The 14,198-nt window shown below is 40.5% G+C and overlaps 1 protein-coding gene across 1 annotated transcript in view; it reads right to left on the bottom strand.

Annotated features, from left to right (window-relative positions):
* WAPL (WAPL cohesin release factor) overlaps positions 1-13,949 on the bottom strand; it is a 70,016-nt gene extending 56,067 nt beyond the window's left edge. The window contains exons 1-2 of the mRNA XM_026851750.1: positions 13,845-13,949; positions 10,550-11,070 (exon numbers count right to left, since the gene is read on the bottom strand). Of these exons, the coding sequence (XP_026707551.1) occupies positions 10,550-11,048 (499 nt within the window). The 5' untranslated portion in view covers positions 11,049-11,070; positions 13,845-13,949. The remainder of the gene's footprint in view (positions 1-10,549; positions 11,071-13,844) is intronic.
* Between the last annotated feature and the right edge of the window lie 249 nt (positions 13,950-14,198).

Raw genomic sequence — 14,198 nt, 5'->3', positions numbered from 1 at the left:
AGTACCTGTGGAGAAGGGAGGAGAAAGTAAATGTCTAGTGCAGGGAACAGGAGCTCAAGAGGTTGCACAAGTGGTTCCAGGAGCCTCAAGTATTGTTCCATGATTTCTTACACATCTTGCCGGTGTAGTCAAACTAGAGCTACTTATCTTTTTATCCTGGACAGCTTCATAGATTCCTCAGAAAATTTTACAGACAGCTCAAACTGGTATTTTCTCATATCATCACTGATGCCGCACTATAAGATTTACAGTAATTGGTAATATTTACCTATTGGTATGACCGGCTGATCACCTAAGCACTGCACTTGCAGCATTTGGGTAAACACTACAGGAACCATCCTCACGCCTACTCAAGGTTCACCAGAACAGCATTTACTGTTGCATTAACTCAAACTTCATCAACATGTGCTCCAGGCAGAGCCTAAAAGCAGTGAGCAGGTTAATGCAGACAGAAGCCATAAAAACAGTTCTTATCATTTCTCACAAGAGATGAAAAGTTTGACCGAGCCTTCTTACTTGAAGAGGAAACACTGCAGGTTGGAGAAAAACTCTCCATCAACCACTGAAGCAGCAAGATTTACCAATTTCATACCCCGATCCTTAGGGTAGAGCATATACCAAGATGGAATCCTAAAAGTGAAGGGAAAAAAAAAATCCTATTGGGGAAAAAAAAAAAAAATCCAACACCATAACCCAAACCAATCATCAAGAAATGTACCCACCAGCCTAGTCCCCATTTCAATTTCATTTAACTTAGAAGACTAAGTTGCTTGGCTCTAAGTCTGAAAACATTTTCAGTGCCACAGAAGTCAAACCATCATTAACAGTCTAATTAATTAATTAATTGCCTAAAGTCAAACGCTATATGCTTTCATTAACAAGTCAGTGGTAGAGCTGCAGAACCTTATTTACTTGGAGCACAGAGGAGTCTCTTTGGCTGTGAGAACAATGTCTCGGTGTAAATTTTTGTCCTGAACAACTTGGGGCTCACAGAACAACCCAAGCTCATCACGCCACAGCTGAAGCACTGTCCCCCCAGCCGCCTCAACCCCAACCTGTTTGACTGGGCAGGGGACAGCACACGCTGCAGACCGTGCACGGCAACACGTGCTGCTGCCGTTTCAAAGGGACCAGGGACCCAGTTCTAACGGCATTTTCCTTCCCAGCATGCAGACAAGAGAGGTAAGGAACAGACGAAGCAATTCAACTCAGTTTCTCACTCCACTATTTCTCATGGCACTTGAAATGGTGCTGTACCTTTGAAATCTCTGCTTCCCACTCCAAGCCTGATTAAAACTGGTTAACAAGCACAAGTGTTACTGGGAAATTGAGGAAAACAAAAGGACAGTCAATATTAGCCCTTGTATGCTACAAAAACATTCTAAGATGTCAACATATTACCAGATATGCAAAATAAATGCTTGTTTCTCTATGTACTCATGCAAGAGTTGCCAGGATTAAATGTTAGCCCTACTAACTTGAACTCCAGGTTAGTTTTCTCTCAGTTCTTGCGATTCTTGATGAATGCTAACCAAAGCATCCTCCAAGCTACAGACAAAAGACATACTGCCTTCGATAGCTTCCGTAGTATGAGACCTTACGCTCCTTGATTGCTGTGTAACCGGCTGTAGAAGCCTTCACTTTAATATTGAAAGGAGCATGATTGAATTATTATTATACACAGGAAACATTTCTCACATCTGGGAAGGGATCGTAAAGGAGACATACACACAGTATCTTCTCTGGTTTGGACAAAAAAAACCAGCAACTGCAGAGAAGCCATGCTTTTCTTCAAATAAGAAAACTAATTTCATTACAGTTTCTCTCTTCTACTGTACATCGGAAATGAAATGTTTCGGTTGGTAAGGAGAAAACGTTACAGACTAAACTCCTTTGATCCATTTTCTGCTTATGACTGAACAGCTGGGAAACACAGAAAAAGGCTTATGGATGTAAAATACACAATTCTAAGAAATGGGCAAAATTTATTTAGATCCGTCGTTATCCACTGATGCCCATAAGATCTGGAAAAGCAGTGCCTGTTAGCAGGCATACACAGAAGATAAGAAGCATAAGAGCCTCAGAAGATTAGACTCTCAAGACCAGTTTCATGGTTAACAATCACTAAAATAGCTAAAATTATAGCACCACCACATCCATAGCTAGGATTACAAATTCTTAAGTAGTTCTGGTTCTTTACTCTCTTGGAATCAAAATGAGCTGCCCACAAGCTCCCTCAGGTTGGATAGACATGCTTTGCCTCTTTGCAGATGTTTTCAGTGGCACCTTCTTTTGCAGAATTCCACAGAAAACCCTCAAGGGATGAGATTTAATTTACTGCCACCACAGAACTGTTTTCCTTAAGAATAGATTGCTTCTCTTGTTTCTTTTCCAGCACACTGAATATCAAAATTCTAAAGCAAATCACATGAAAATTTCAATTTATCGTTTATTAAGACTATGTACAAAAGTTCTCAATCACGTTGCATCTTGTTACTTCCGTTAGAGTAGCTTTTCTTCTGAACATAGAGCTTGTGAGACAGGAGACACCTTTTCTTCTCTCAAATCACCTAGATGCAGCCTTTCAGTTGGGTAACACAGTGCTCAGCATCTCTAATAACCCACTGGTTTCATTCCAGGAACCTCACAGATTTTCCCCTCTGGAGCACAGGAGCGGTTCTGCCGTGGCTGCTCTAGCACAAGACCCCACCACGCTGTGGCTGCACCCCGGGAAAGGCTGAACGCCAACCACCACATGGCTGCTTCTCACCACCGGCCCCTGTTTAAGCCGTAAGAAGCAATTCCTCGTAGACTTTTTTCCACCAGGAAAACATGCTATCGGCAGGCATCCTGAAAGGTTGTTCTTATGCTGGTGGAAAAAATGATACCACCTGTCAGCTGGTGTACAGGGGTTTTTTTAAATCCTTGTATTTCAGTGGAAATGGAAGGCTTTCACAAGGGTGCAGGCTGACATGACCACCTTCCCCCTCACGCAGAAAACGTTCAGAGCTAACCACTTGCCTTTATCTCAGGCACCATTTTCAATGCTATGGCAAGATGTTTCTTGAAGCAACAGTCTAGCTGCTTTTCCCCTCTTCTTCTACTTTTTCACCTAGAATCATTAGATATTCCATCTGATCAGTGATCTTTCACTGTATCTTAAGTCACTGCGTGTCTCAGTGCCACCTTCACATCAATCTACACACATCCCCCTGGCCAAGCCACACACAGTGCGTGTTCAGCACAGCTGCCTTCCCAGCAAACACTGGGGGGAAACACCAAACCTCTAAATCACTAGCCTACTCCTTCACTACTAGACATCTCCTCCAACAATTAAAATATAGCTCAAAATTAACCTAGGTTGCTAGATCCAGCCTCTCAATTTCTATTAAATTCAAGTTCTGTACCTTCCCTTGCACTTCGACCCTTTTTTGTTTTCCCAGGTAAGTATTTTTGTCCAAGCTGCACCTTCAGTCTTATAGCTCATCTTTCACAGATGGCATAACTATCATTCCTCCTTCACTCTTCTTTCTAATCTTTCTAAAAACTCTTCTACAACATTCTGAAAACCTCAAGTCTATTTTTCTTCTGGTGACTATATACTTACAAGACAAATAGGACTTTTTTCAACATTGCCTCATATCTGTTTCTAGCCACATTCGTAACACCATGAATTAATGTGACTCTACAGACTGATATTATGTGAAAACCCAGCACATCACACAGCATGTTATCAATGCTCACACCCAACTTGCATGCAAAGTCCACAACTGGCTCAAATGAAGGGCAAATTCCAGTTGTTGTAAACAATGCAAAAACCCCTTCCTACAGAAAGGAAGCTATTTTTTGTCTTCCAGCAAAGATTTAAGCTTTGAAGAACTCTACAACACCCCAAGCAAGAGTACTTGGTCAGAAATCTAAAAATAAAATGGTCCTGAAGAGACAAAAAACTGTGCAACATCACATCCAATGGTCAGATGAGCTGCTGCACTCTGTGATACAAGAGTTGTCAGAGCCTGAACCAGCCGTATCGTGTGTTCACCTCTGATGGAAGGCCCGTGAAACAGGCACATCGCTCCTCGCTGGTAGCTCAGAAAGGCAGCTTTGCTCAGAGCAGCTGGAGAAAGCGGATCCAGGAAGCTAACTACTTCCCCCTTGCTGGGAAAACGAGATAAAGTGTCATGGGCAACACAAGGGATTGGCACATGCCAAAAAAAAAAAAAAATAGAGCTCATTTCCACTGACTTTTGTAGCGTGAGCCCTTATGAAAAAAGTATTAAAGCATATTATAACATAGCAGCACTAGTAACTGTCAAAACAAATGCATCCTTAGGCTAACTCAGTCTGAATTCAGACACTACTCACAAATATGTTGAAACCCTTTACTGAATACAGTAGCAGTTTCTTAAAAGAAAATATGAGCTAAGTTTGAACTTGAAAAACATTTTCCGCACAATAAGATCTCCGCAGTTTGAACCCAAAATGGCTTCCTCACCAACTGTTTTCCGCTCTCCTGCAAGGTTTGGCCCATTTAAGAGGTATGCACAGTAACAGGGGTTTTTTTTCTTATAATCACAGAATGGTTTAGGTTGGAAAAGACCTTTCAGATCATCGAGTCCAACCGTTAACCCAGCACTGCCGAGTTCACCACTAAACCATGAGCCCAAGTGCCACATCTACACGTCCTTTAAATACCTCCAGGGATGGCGACTCCACCACATCCCCGGGCAGCCTGTTCCAGTGCTTGACCACCCTTTTGGTGAAGAAATTTTTCCTAATATCCAAGCTAAAGCTCCCTGGCACAACTTAAGGCCGTATCTTCTTGTCCTATTGCTTGCTACTTGGGAGAAACACTGATCAACTGCTTTGAATGCAAGGTTACTTCAACTTTTTAAACATGAAAAAAGTTAAGAAGCAGTCAAAAGTGTGACCTGTTAAAAACTAACTGTACATTGTACAAATCCATAAAGAAGCAGCGATTTTAAAGGTATGAACTTCAAAAAAGGTACTGAGAATTTCATTGTTGTTGGGGAAAAGGGAGTTAGAGATTGAGGAAAAAAAAGAAATTGAGACCTGTTATCACAATAGTTTGGATTTGAGCCACTGACACAGCAAGAAAATTCTGTGTGTAAGGGAAGAATGGATATCTTAAAAGGGGGAAACATAACAAAACCAGCTGAAGAAGAGAGGACTCGTGGATAAACGCCAGCCATCTATACACCCAGCATAACTACTGCCATCTAAACAAACCTCACAGCACTGAAATTCTATGGGCATACATATTTTCTGGCAGACCTTTTCCCTTCTCTGCTATCAGTTTCTTAATGCTTTGAGCCAGCCAGAGCACAGCTGCAGTTCTTTTTAATCATGGTTGCTGCCAGCCATCTCCTAAGGCAGCCAAATGCTCAGACCTCACTCAGTTTCCCCCAACTTTTTGCTCCATTTTTGGACAGAAAATTACTAAACTGACATTCTTCCTCAAGATGCAAATAAATTGCACTCAACTCTGCAGAGGAAGAAAGATAAGATTACTCAGACCTAACTATTATCTTAAATGTCCATGCCACCGTTAAACACAAAATAGAAGCTCTAAGACAGTTTAAAAGGAAAACCCTGGCAAATCTTCTTGTCAAATCTAATTATGTAAGAAACTCACATTTGAGAGTTTGAAACTTAACTCTAAAGATAGGGCTCCCCCACCCACATAATCAGGATGCAGAGCCTTTGCAGACACACACGCTAAGGTACTATCAGGACAGTCTGCTGGGAACAGACCTGACGACTCGAACTATCTTCTTGAACTATCTTCTTTTCGGGGCAACCATTTTCTGCAAATTACTCCATCCACTCAGTATGCCTTTCAAACAACTAAACACAACTAGATTCTGCATACCGAGTCACGAAGCAGTTAAGCACAGTTGTATCCCTTCACTCCCGCGCTGCATAAGCACAAGTTATTAAGGAGGATTGCATTTGCCATTTTGATTTTCTACCAGTACGTGCATGAGCCCCAAGTGAAAAATGAGGGCGTTGAGAACTACCTAGAAACACAAAAGACCGGAATAGCAGACAACAGGCAAATGTTTACTTACAGCATCAAGACCAAAACTACTTCCAGAACAGAGACTTGTTTGAATACCAGCACATAGTAACAAATGACAAGATGCAGAACAACTATTTTTATAATTACTTTAAATGTTAAAGGGAAAATAAAATGCAAGCATGCTAAACACTTTACATGCAATAATTTATCCTTTTCATCTTAAAAAGCCTCAAAGGGCACTGCCGAGACAATAATCACAAAATCTCTACTTGGCATCACAACACAGCAGAAAGGGATACCACTCCTACACTGCTCTGTATTCTGAAAAGACATTTGAAGCCATTCTGTTTTCTACTTCTCCACAGCAAGCAAAATATATTTTCAAGAAATAAACTCACAGGCTTGAAAACAAACCAGACTTAATCTATGCCCAATTAGAATACTCCCTGGTTAAAAACATCCTTAAGATACCTAATATTTTAACTTAGAATTAGTGTGAATAATAACATTATTTCATAGTGCACAAACAGGAACATGAGGTGTGCAAAGAGGAGACGCACATCATCCAACCACTCGAGACATCTCTCGACCCAAGTGCCTTCTCTGATGAACATCAGCAACGCCTTGGACTAGACGCTCCCACGGCCTGCGTTACAGAGCTCAGGCTGCGGCACACAAGCCAAGGACAGCAGGTGATCACAACACCCAGAGACAAAACGCAAACTCGCGCTCAAGGATGCCAGAAGTACTATTTCCCTAAACTGAAATAACCAGGGTAGAGAAAGTAATCATCCAAATTGAAACTTAATCATACACTAATTATGAAGTGCCATGCCATCTTTTAAAACTCATCAAGCTTCAATTTTCATCTGAAAAATCGTACTACATTAATTTCAACATACAAGTGAACAGATACTCTAAGAACAAAGTTGTTAGAAAATTTTTTAAAACTACTACCTCACAATTTGTTCTGCAAGTCCACAAGTGTTTTCATGTTAAAGCAGGTGAATTTAGTGTGAAATACTGTTTGGGGTTATGCCTTACAGAATAAGCTTAACAGTTTAAAAAACAAACAAAAACCCACCAAGCTGTTTCAGAAATCCAAGTAAGTATTGCTCTGCAGGTTGTCACCTTATCCCACTGGAAGACTCTCATAAAAAGCTCACCTTCTCACTACTAAGTTGCTGCATTTTTGCTTGATATCAATTACCAGTATAATATTTCTCCAATGACATGACTTACTTTCTAGCTACCAAGTCCTCCCACTTTAACAAAAGTGACCTAACAGTAACTACTCATACTGAATACTCTTTTGCTATTTCGAATTTACCTGAACTCCTACTATCTGTAAATTACCTGTTACGTACAGGATGACTCATGAACATTCTTCCGACAGCATTAAGTCTTGAACAAGCAACATTAGGGTAAGATTATGAGAAGCTTTCCACATTAAGAGCTTCTCAAAGCCTTTAAAATTAGATTGTTACAAGCACTAGCTGAAGGCTATTAAAAAAAAAAAAAAAGACCAGTAAGTCATACCATTTAAAATAAAAGATGCAGATCCTCCAACTATTAAAACCACCCCAAAACCAGACTGCTTTTTATCACCAAGCATTAGTTAAAATTAACTGACGTTGCATTACCTTCATTTTCATGTCCAAAGACATGGACACTGAGGCAGGGTAACACACCTGGGGCAGATCTAGCAGGCTAAACTGCAGCTCTCAGCTTGCCCATAGCCACGTTAAGTCACAGTTTTCACTTTATTCTAATTCTTAACTTTGTTTCACCCAGGTTAAGAATTCAGACACAGTGATGGCACATGCTATCAGGAAGTCCTTGAGACCTTCATGCATCGTCTAGTCAGCAGCAGGGCAAGGATCAGTGAATTGCACTTAGAACAAGTTAAGAAGCACTTTCAGGAACATCAGTACCACCACAGCCTAGTTTCCTACGCTGAAGGATATACACTGTTGTATGTGGGTTAAGGTTGAGCTCACATTGCAGTCTCTCTCACACTGGGAATATTAATATTGCTCAGATTCTGGCTGCCTTTATTTCCCCCCCCCCCGAGCCTGCTGTCTCAAGGATCTATAAGCTCTTGGAACAAATCTGGTTGAACCTGGTGGAGTCCAAGAGTCACCAGGAAGGGGAAAATGGTTATGGGGGGGGTGAGGACATGTAAGCAGTAGAAGTCAGTGTACCTTAGGAGGCCACACAGGAAACAACTTTTTTATTGTCCCTCAGTTTTATTCCCAAATTCCCTCATCCCCATACCCCCCACTCCCAAATCAATAAAGTTAACTCTTTCCAGTTCTGAAAAATAGCCCCATACCATCAAACCTTCCTTAATTGTCAATATAACAAAGAAGCCTCTGAAGCACCTACATTTACATGGGCCAACTACACCACTACCTCCAATTGCTCAATGTTCTAAGTAAGTAACATACTCAGAGACAACGTTTATTTATTTTGGATCAGTCTACAGTCAAGCGTAATAGCTGCTTTACCCATCTAAGTTTCATTTATACTAACTGTCCAAAATAAACAGTCACCAAAACTACAGCTTTGGTTTCCTTACCCTTATTTAAAGACCCTCCTAGGATGTTTTGTAAAGATTCATTCTCAGTTGAATTTAACTTCTTGAAGAAAGCTATGAAATGGGGTTTTAATCTTCATTTGACTGGGTGGAAACAGAATGAAATAGATTCTGAAAGAACACTATTATCAGATCAAGATCCACCTTGCCCTTCGCTCCTTCTGCCTGAATTGCAGTCAGTAACAAATACTTCAGGAAAGGATGCAAGAACACAAAGCCTTCAGGAAAGCATTAAGTAACCCCTCCCCTGCATCCAGACCACAGCCACAATCAACTGCTATGATGGACTTCCTTCTGGAGCCTTATATATACTACTGTCTAACAAGGAGTTCTACAATTTAAATAAGCATCAAATTAAATTTTTTCTTCTGCCCTAAATAGTGCATTTCATTATTTGCCACAACACTGGAACCAGGAAGCACCAGTGAAGCTGCTGAAGTCTTGGCCTTTCGTGCACTATGAATTTTAAGAGCTCTATCACATTTTCTCTCCACAGCTCTCATTTCTTTTCCAACCTGAAAAATACTGTTCCAACAAAGCTTTTCTACGTGGAAACCGTTTCACTGTAAAACCTGCTCTGCTACCTATCTCTCATTAACAACAAGGAAACTCATTACTATTTCTTCTCCTTATAAATATTGGGAATGAATCTATTCAATCTCTTAGAAAAACTATATTCAAACTTAATAAAACATAAATTTTATTTCCAGACTGAAGACGGATCATACTCAGATAAATAAACTGCAGAAAACCATATGAAAAGGAGAAATATTTCAGCAGCAACAGTAAGATCAAAAGGCAACTACATGTCCCATCAACACGTCTGTCAAACCACAGTTCAAACCAACATTTCTTGTTTTCTCTTGTATCACTAATAAAATTATCTCGCAAATAACTGAGCTATGCATATCTTCCACTATTCAGTACCTTCTTCCACTGTATTACAACTGAACAAGTCTACTCAAATTTCTGATCCTGATACAGGGTTAAGTGTATCTGAGAATTCAAAGTTACAAAAGTTCTTCTCCTTAAAAGCTGACTATGATAACCCAGAGCAAGTCAGTAGGTGTCATCTTCATCAAGGTTCATCTAATGTGATCTTCTACCCAATTTCAGAAACTGCAGTTTCATCAGCCCGTTATATGAAAACTTCTCATGAGCTATAATGACATCTGATCTTGTCCAAGAATGACCTGAATAAAATTACAGCGATGTTCAGCTCCACGGGGTTTGTGAATTCCCTCTCAAAAGTATTAAGATATCTTGAAAACACTTCAGAGCCTGAGAACAGCCCCTAAAAGAAGGCTGAAAGAATTGTTTCACACGTTTGAAGCTTTTTACGTACACATTGATAAAGATGTGCTAATTGAAAAAAATATATATATACGCCTTTGTGCAACTGAAGTTCAGAAAACTACTTTTTTCATCCAAATAATTAAATAAGGCAGGTTATAAGCTGTATCTGCACCTGCATGGTCGTAACCATGTACCCACAATAAATTAAAGCCAGCAACTTCAGAACAAAGTGTTCTATTATTACCAATTCATCATTCTTCAAAATACTGTATAAGAAAGCCCACAAATGCACTGAGCTCAGAACAAATTTTAGAAAATGACAATTATTATTCCATTCTATTCAAGGTGGACTAGCATACCACGCTGAATCCAAAGCACTGTATCTCAATCTGTAGACATAAGGTTTAGAGTGCCAAGGATCTTCGACCAAGATGTGAAATGTAGAACACTTCCGTGTGGTTTTAGTTAAAGAGCGTATCCTCTACAGCTTCTTACAATTGCCCCATGGTTTTATTAGAACCTTTAACCAGCCCCTGAAAACACAAAGTCTAAACGTAGATTAGTAAAAATCAGAGTAGAACAGAACTATCTGGACAGCTGAGTAAACGTACCTGCAGTTACAAGTTTAGCACTGCTGCCTTTGCATTCTCCATCTTCCACGTTTTTGCTCGTGCTCTTTTCTTTTAAGAGAGGAACAGTATTATCAGAGGTGCACTTGCTGGATGCAACATTTTCCCCACTGTCTGGCTGATTAATTCTGCTGTTCGCTTCAAGTAGAGGAGTGAAGTCCTCAGACTGAGCAGCTTCACCGGGTTCCAGCTGAGAGGAGCTTTTAGCCTGTGACACATTCTTTGAAGACACAGGAAGAGATTCTTCATCGCTGTCAAATCCAAATGGATCCTCTGTTACCTCATCTTCAACTTTTGGTTTTTTAGGAACTTCGGAAATATCTGGTTTGACACTGGGCCTCTTCTGTCCTAATTTGGCCATGAAGGTGGTTTCTCCCCATTTTGTACTAAGGGTGGTCCGTTTGTTGGAAAATACTTCGTCAAACTTGGAACTGCCGTTTCCCCCTTTCCGGCTGTAGGTCTTTCCAAATCGGGATGTCATTTTGGCTCCTGTTTCATATTCTCTGTTGGAAAAGAAACAAGAAACATAAATTCACCAACTTTTTAGTACAAATGACTACTTCCATCCTTTATTGGGCATGCAAGCACCAGGCCCGTATATTTCACAGGAGCAACAGATACATCATCTGCTTCTTTCTACACACTAACTCATTTACATGTGAATGGCATTATGTCAAAAGTCTCTGCAGTAAATCATCTATATACCAACTTAACTCAAAATTCAGTTCACTGCGCATTTAGAAAACAACGGCACAATGGATCCTTAAGAAAAACCTGCTATGAATACATTTTTGGTATTGCTTTGCTCTAGTTTTATACTTTCAAGTATAGATGGCACTGCTTTCGTGAAGCATCAGCACAACACTAAACAGTATTTTCAGCACATCTGAACATGCAGCACTCTGCTAGAGACCAATAACACAGTATGCCTTTAAAAAGGCTCTCTGTAGTTAACTAAAAAGAACTGTCAGCGTATTTCAAGTTGCTATAGATATTTTAAATACTAATTTACCACAAATAACAATGACAGCTTCGCCCCGTGTTCCTCTGACACACTCAGCCCGACTTGGCAAGCACATTACTTTGTAATACGATGGGCTTTATCCCACCTGCACAGTCACGGTGGCGACGGGCACACTGCAGTCCCCCACGAGTAAAGCTCAATGACCAAGGGACAGGAACAAAGAGACACTACTCAACCCATTGCTAAGAACACAGAGGACACCTTATGCAGACCAGTAAAACCAGGAGCGTTTACTGGCTGTTACAACTGCAGCCCCATTCTCAGTTTGCTCTCGCAGAATAAACTTTAAATATGAACAGCTTAAACAGGAACGCATTTAAACAGTTCTCTGCATGTGTGCGCTTCCTACTTTTGTCTCACTCAAGAAAAAAGACAGACCACTTTGGGTTTTTTTTTTCCAAAACAAATACTTCAACTACTGGACAAATGACAACATAAAAACAAAACGATCATATCTGGTTTGTAAACCAGCTTTTTTTTTTTTTTTTTTTTTTTGCCCAAACAGGAGTAGGAAATTGGAATTCTTTATAGTCAGTCTGAATCTAATCAAGTCCATCTTTCTTTCTGAAGTTACTCTCCATACTGGAGAAAAGTCTGTTAAAAAGGGGGGGATTTATTTTAGCTAGAGATTCAAAGAAATCCAACTTCTAAAGCATCTACTGCCTTCACATACAGTAAAGTACATGAAAAATAGCACTTATAATCATCATTAGTAAAATTATCCCATGATCTATTAGTTCAAGACAACTGCTTTCATTATTATTCCCCTGAATGTGTGGTATATTGTCTGTCTTCCATATTTTCATTTTCATCTCAACACTCAGTTTCTCAACCTGAAGTGCCAGACTAGCTTCTGCCAAAATCACCAGACTGGTTTCCAGAAACGTCGTTCTATCCCTTCGCTCTAGCAAGACTGTCTCACTAATAACAGTCTCCCTTTATCAGACCAGGCCAACCTTCACTTATCAAGCAAACTGAGAAATTCACTGGGTCATCTATGTTTGAGCAAATTTTAAGTGAATGACAAGTCTCAAAGTTGGTAAGTTTACCAGACAGATGGTGTTGCACTGCAGAAGAGCTACAGGAACAACCACTTGGAGAACACTCTTCTCCCCAGCACTCTAGCAGATGGGTGGTTAAGGCATGTGCTTATCCACTGACCAGGATTCTGCTGTGGAACACCAATCTGCAGACTGTTTCTTGTAGATCCTAGTAGATGTTACTCTAACCCCATCTCCATCCTCTTCCCTCCTCCCCAGTGTCATCAGCCTACTCTGTGCTGCTCCAAACACATCGTTGCCAAAGTTTTCTTTTTTTTTCCTCCACTGTAAGTAGCTCTAATTTCCTATTTTCCATCTGAGAGTGAAGCTAAAACTTCCCCACATACTTTAGAAAATGAAGAGCAAAACAGATCCACTTACTAGTTTTATTTTGCTGATGCCTGAAAACACTTCCAACAGTAACCAAAATATTTTATACCATAAAAATCAGTTTTTAGAGCTATAGAAACTAAAGTGAAATATGCATTAACCTCTTAATTTCTACACAACTCTTGCAGGAAAAAAAAAAAAAAATCACCACCAGCACATTTTCCTCCCCTAAACCCTGACTCAAATAAGTATTTCCAACACCACATTTCCAGCTTCCGCAAAACTAACGGCAGATTTAAATTATGACTTGTGGTTTGCAGTTTTAAAGAAAAGATTCCTGTAATCAAGGGGACTTCATTTTCAGCAAGCAGAGCTCCTCAATCTACATTTCGGTATTTGCAAGTTTAAAAATTACGATTCTCGTAAGGAGTTTTGAATCAAAATGTCAAAACTGAAATATTCAGTATGAAGTAAACAGGTCAAAAGATGAGTATCAGGAAAATACAACTCTGCTACGCGATGGACTTGTATCTTAGACCGAGATGAAAGAGAAGGAAATACACATGCGCCTCCTGACATGGAGACATCAACAGAAGGATTTTTCTACTTTACTTACAATTCTCTCTTGCTTTTCACTCAGTGTGAAATACAAAACTCGGCAAATTTCTCTCTGTTTCCACTCCCTGCCTCTCTCTCCTGCAATGCGTTGCAATATTTGGAGCAGTGCAAGAAACGTAAATACAAACAAAAACCCAAAATGTATTTCTCCCTCATTTCCCTGAGGTAACTCGGCGGATCAGCTACACGGAAAAAACCCGACAATTCCCCAGAAAGCCCGTCAACCGCCCCTACTCGTTGCTCCTCTCTACACCGTTCCTCTTACATAATCAAATGAAAGAAAAATAGGTTAAATGCACGGAGGCAGAAGAAGCTGATGAAATCCCACGGTGACAGTTTCTTTTTCTCTCCCTCCCCCTGCGGCGGGGGGGGTGCTAGCGGAACCGGGTCACCCCACCGTGCCCCTCAGAACCCTGACAGCCACCAGTGCCTCCCAGCACCTTCTCCTTTGCCTCTTCCCCATTCCTCTGTGTCTCAGCCTAGTCACTATTTGTCTCTCAAGTCCTCTGCAGCTTCCTACAGCACTTCCTTCCTTGCCTTTTGTCCAGGTGGGAAGGGATGGGGGAGAAGAGGATGTCCTGCTGCTCTTGCTGCACTCACAGCTGCTGCAGTGCTTTCA

Source organism: Athene cunicularia (assembly GCF_003259725.1).
Source record: "Athene cunicularia isolate RWA chromosome 6 unlocalized genomic scaffold, athCun1 chr6_part2, whole genome shotgun sequence".
NCBI classification, from domain to species: Eukaryota; Metazoa; Chordata; class Aves; order Strigiformes; family Strigidae; genus Athene; species Athene cunicularia.
Note: the sequence above shows the minus strand (reverse complement) of the source record. Positions and strands in the feature narration are given on the sequence as shown.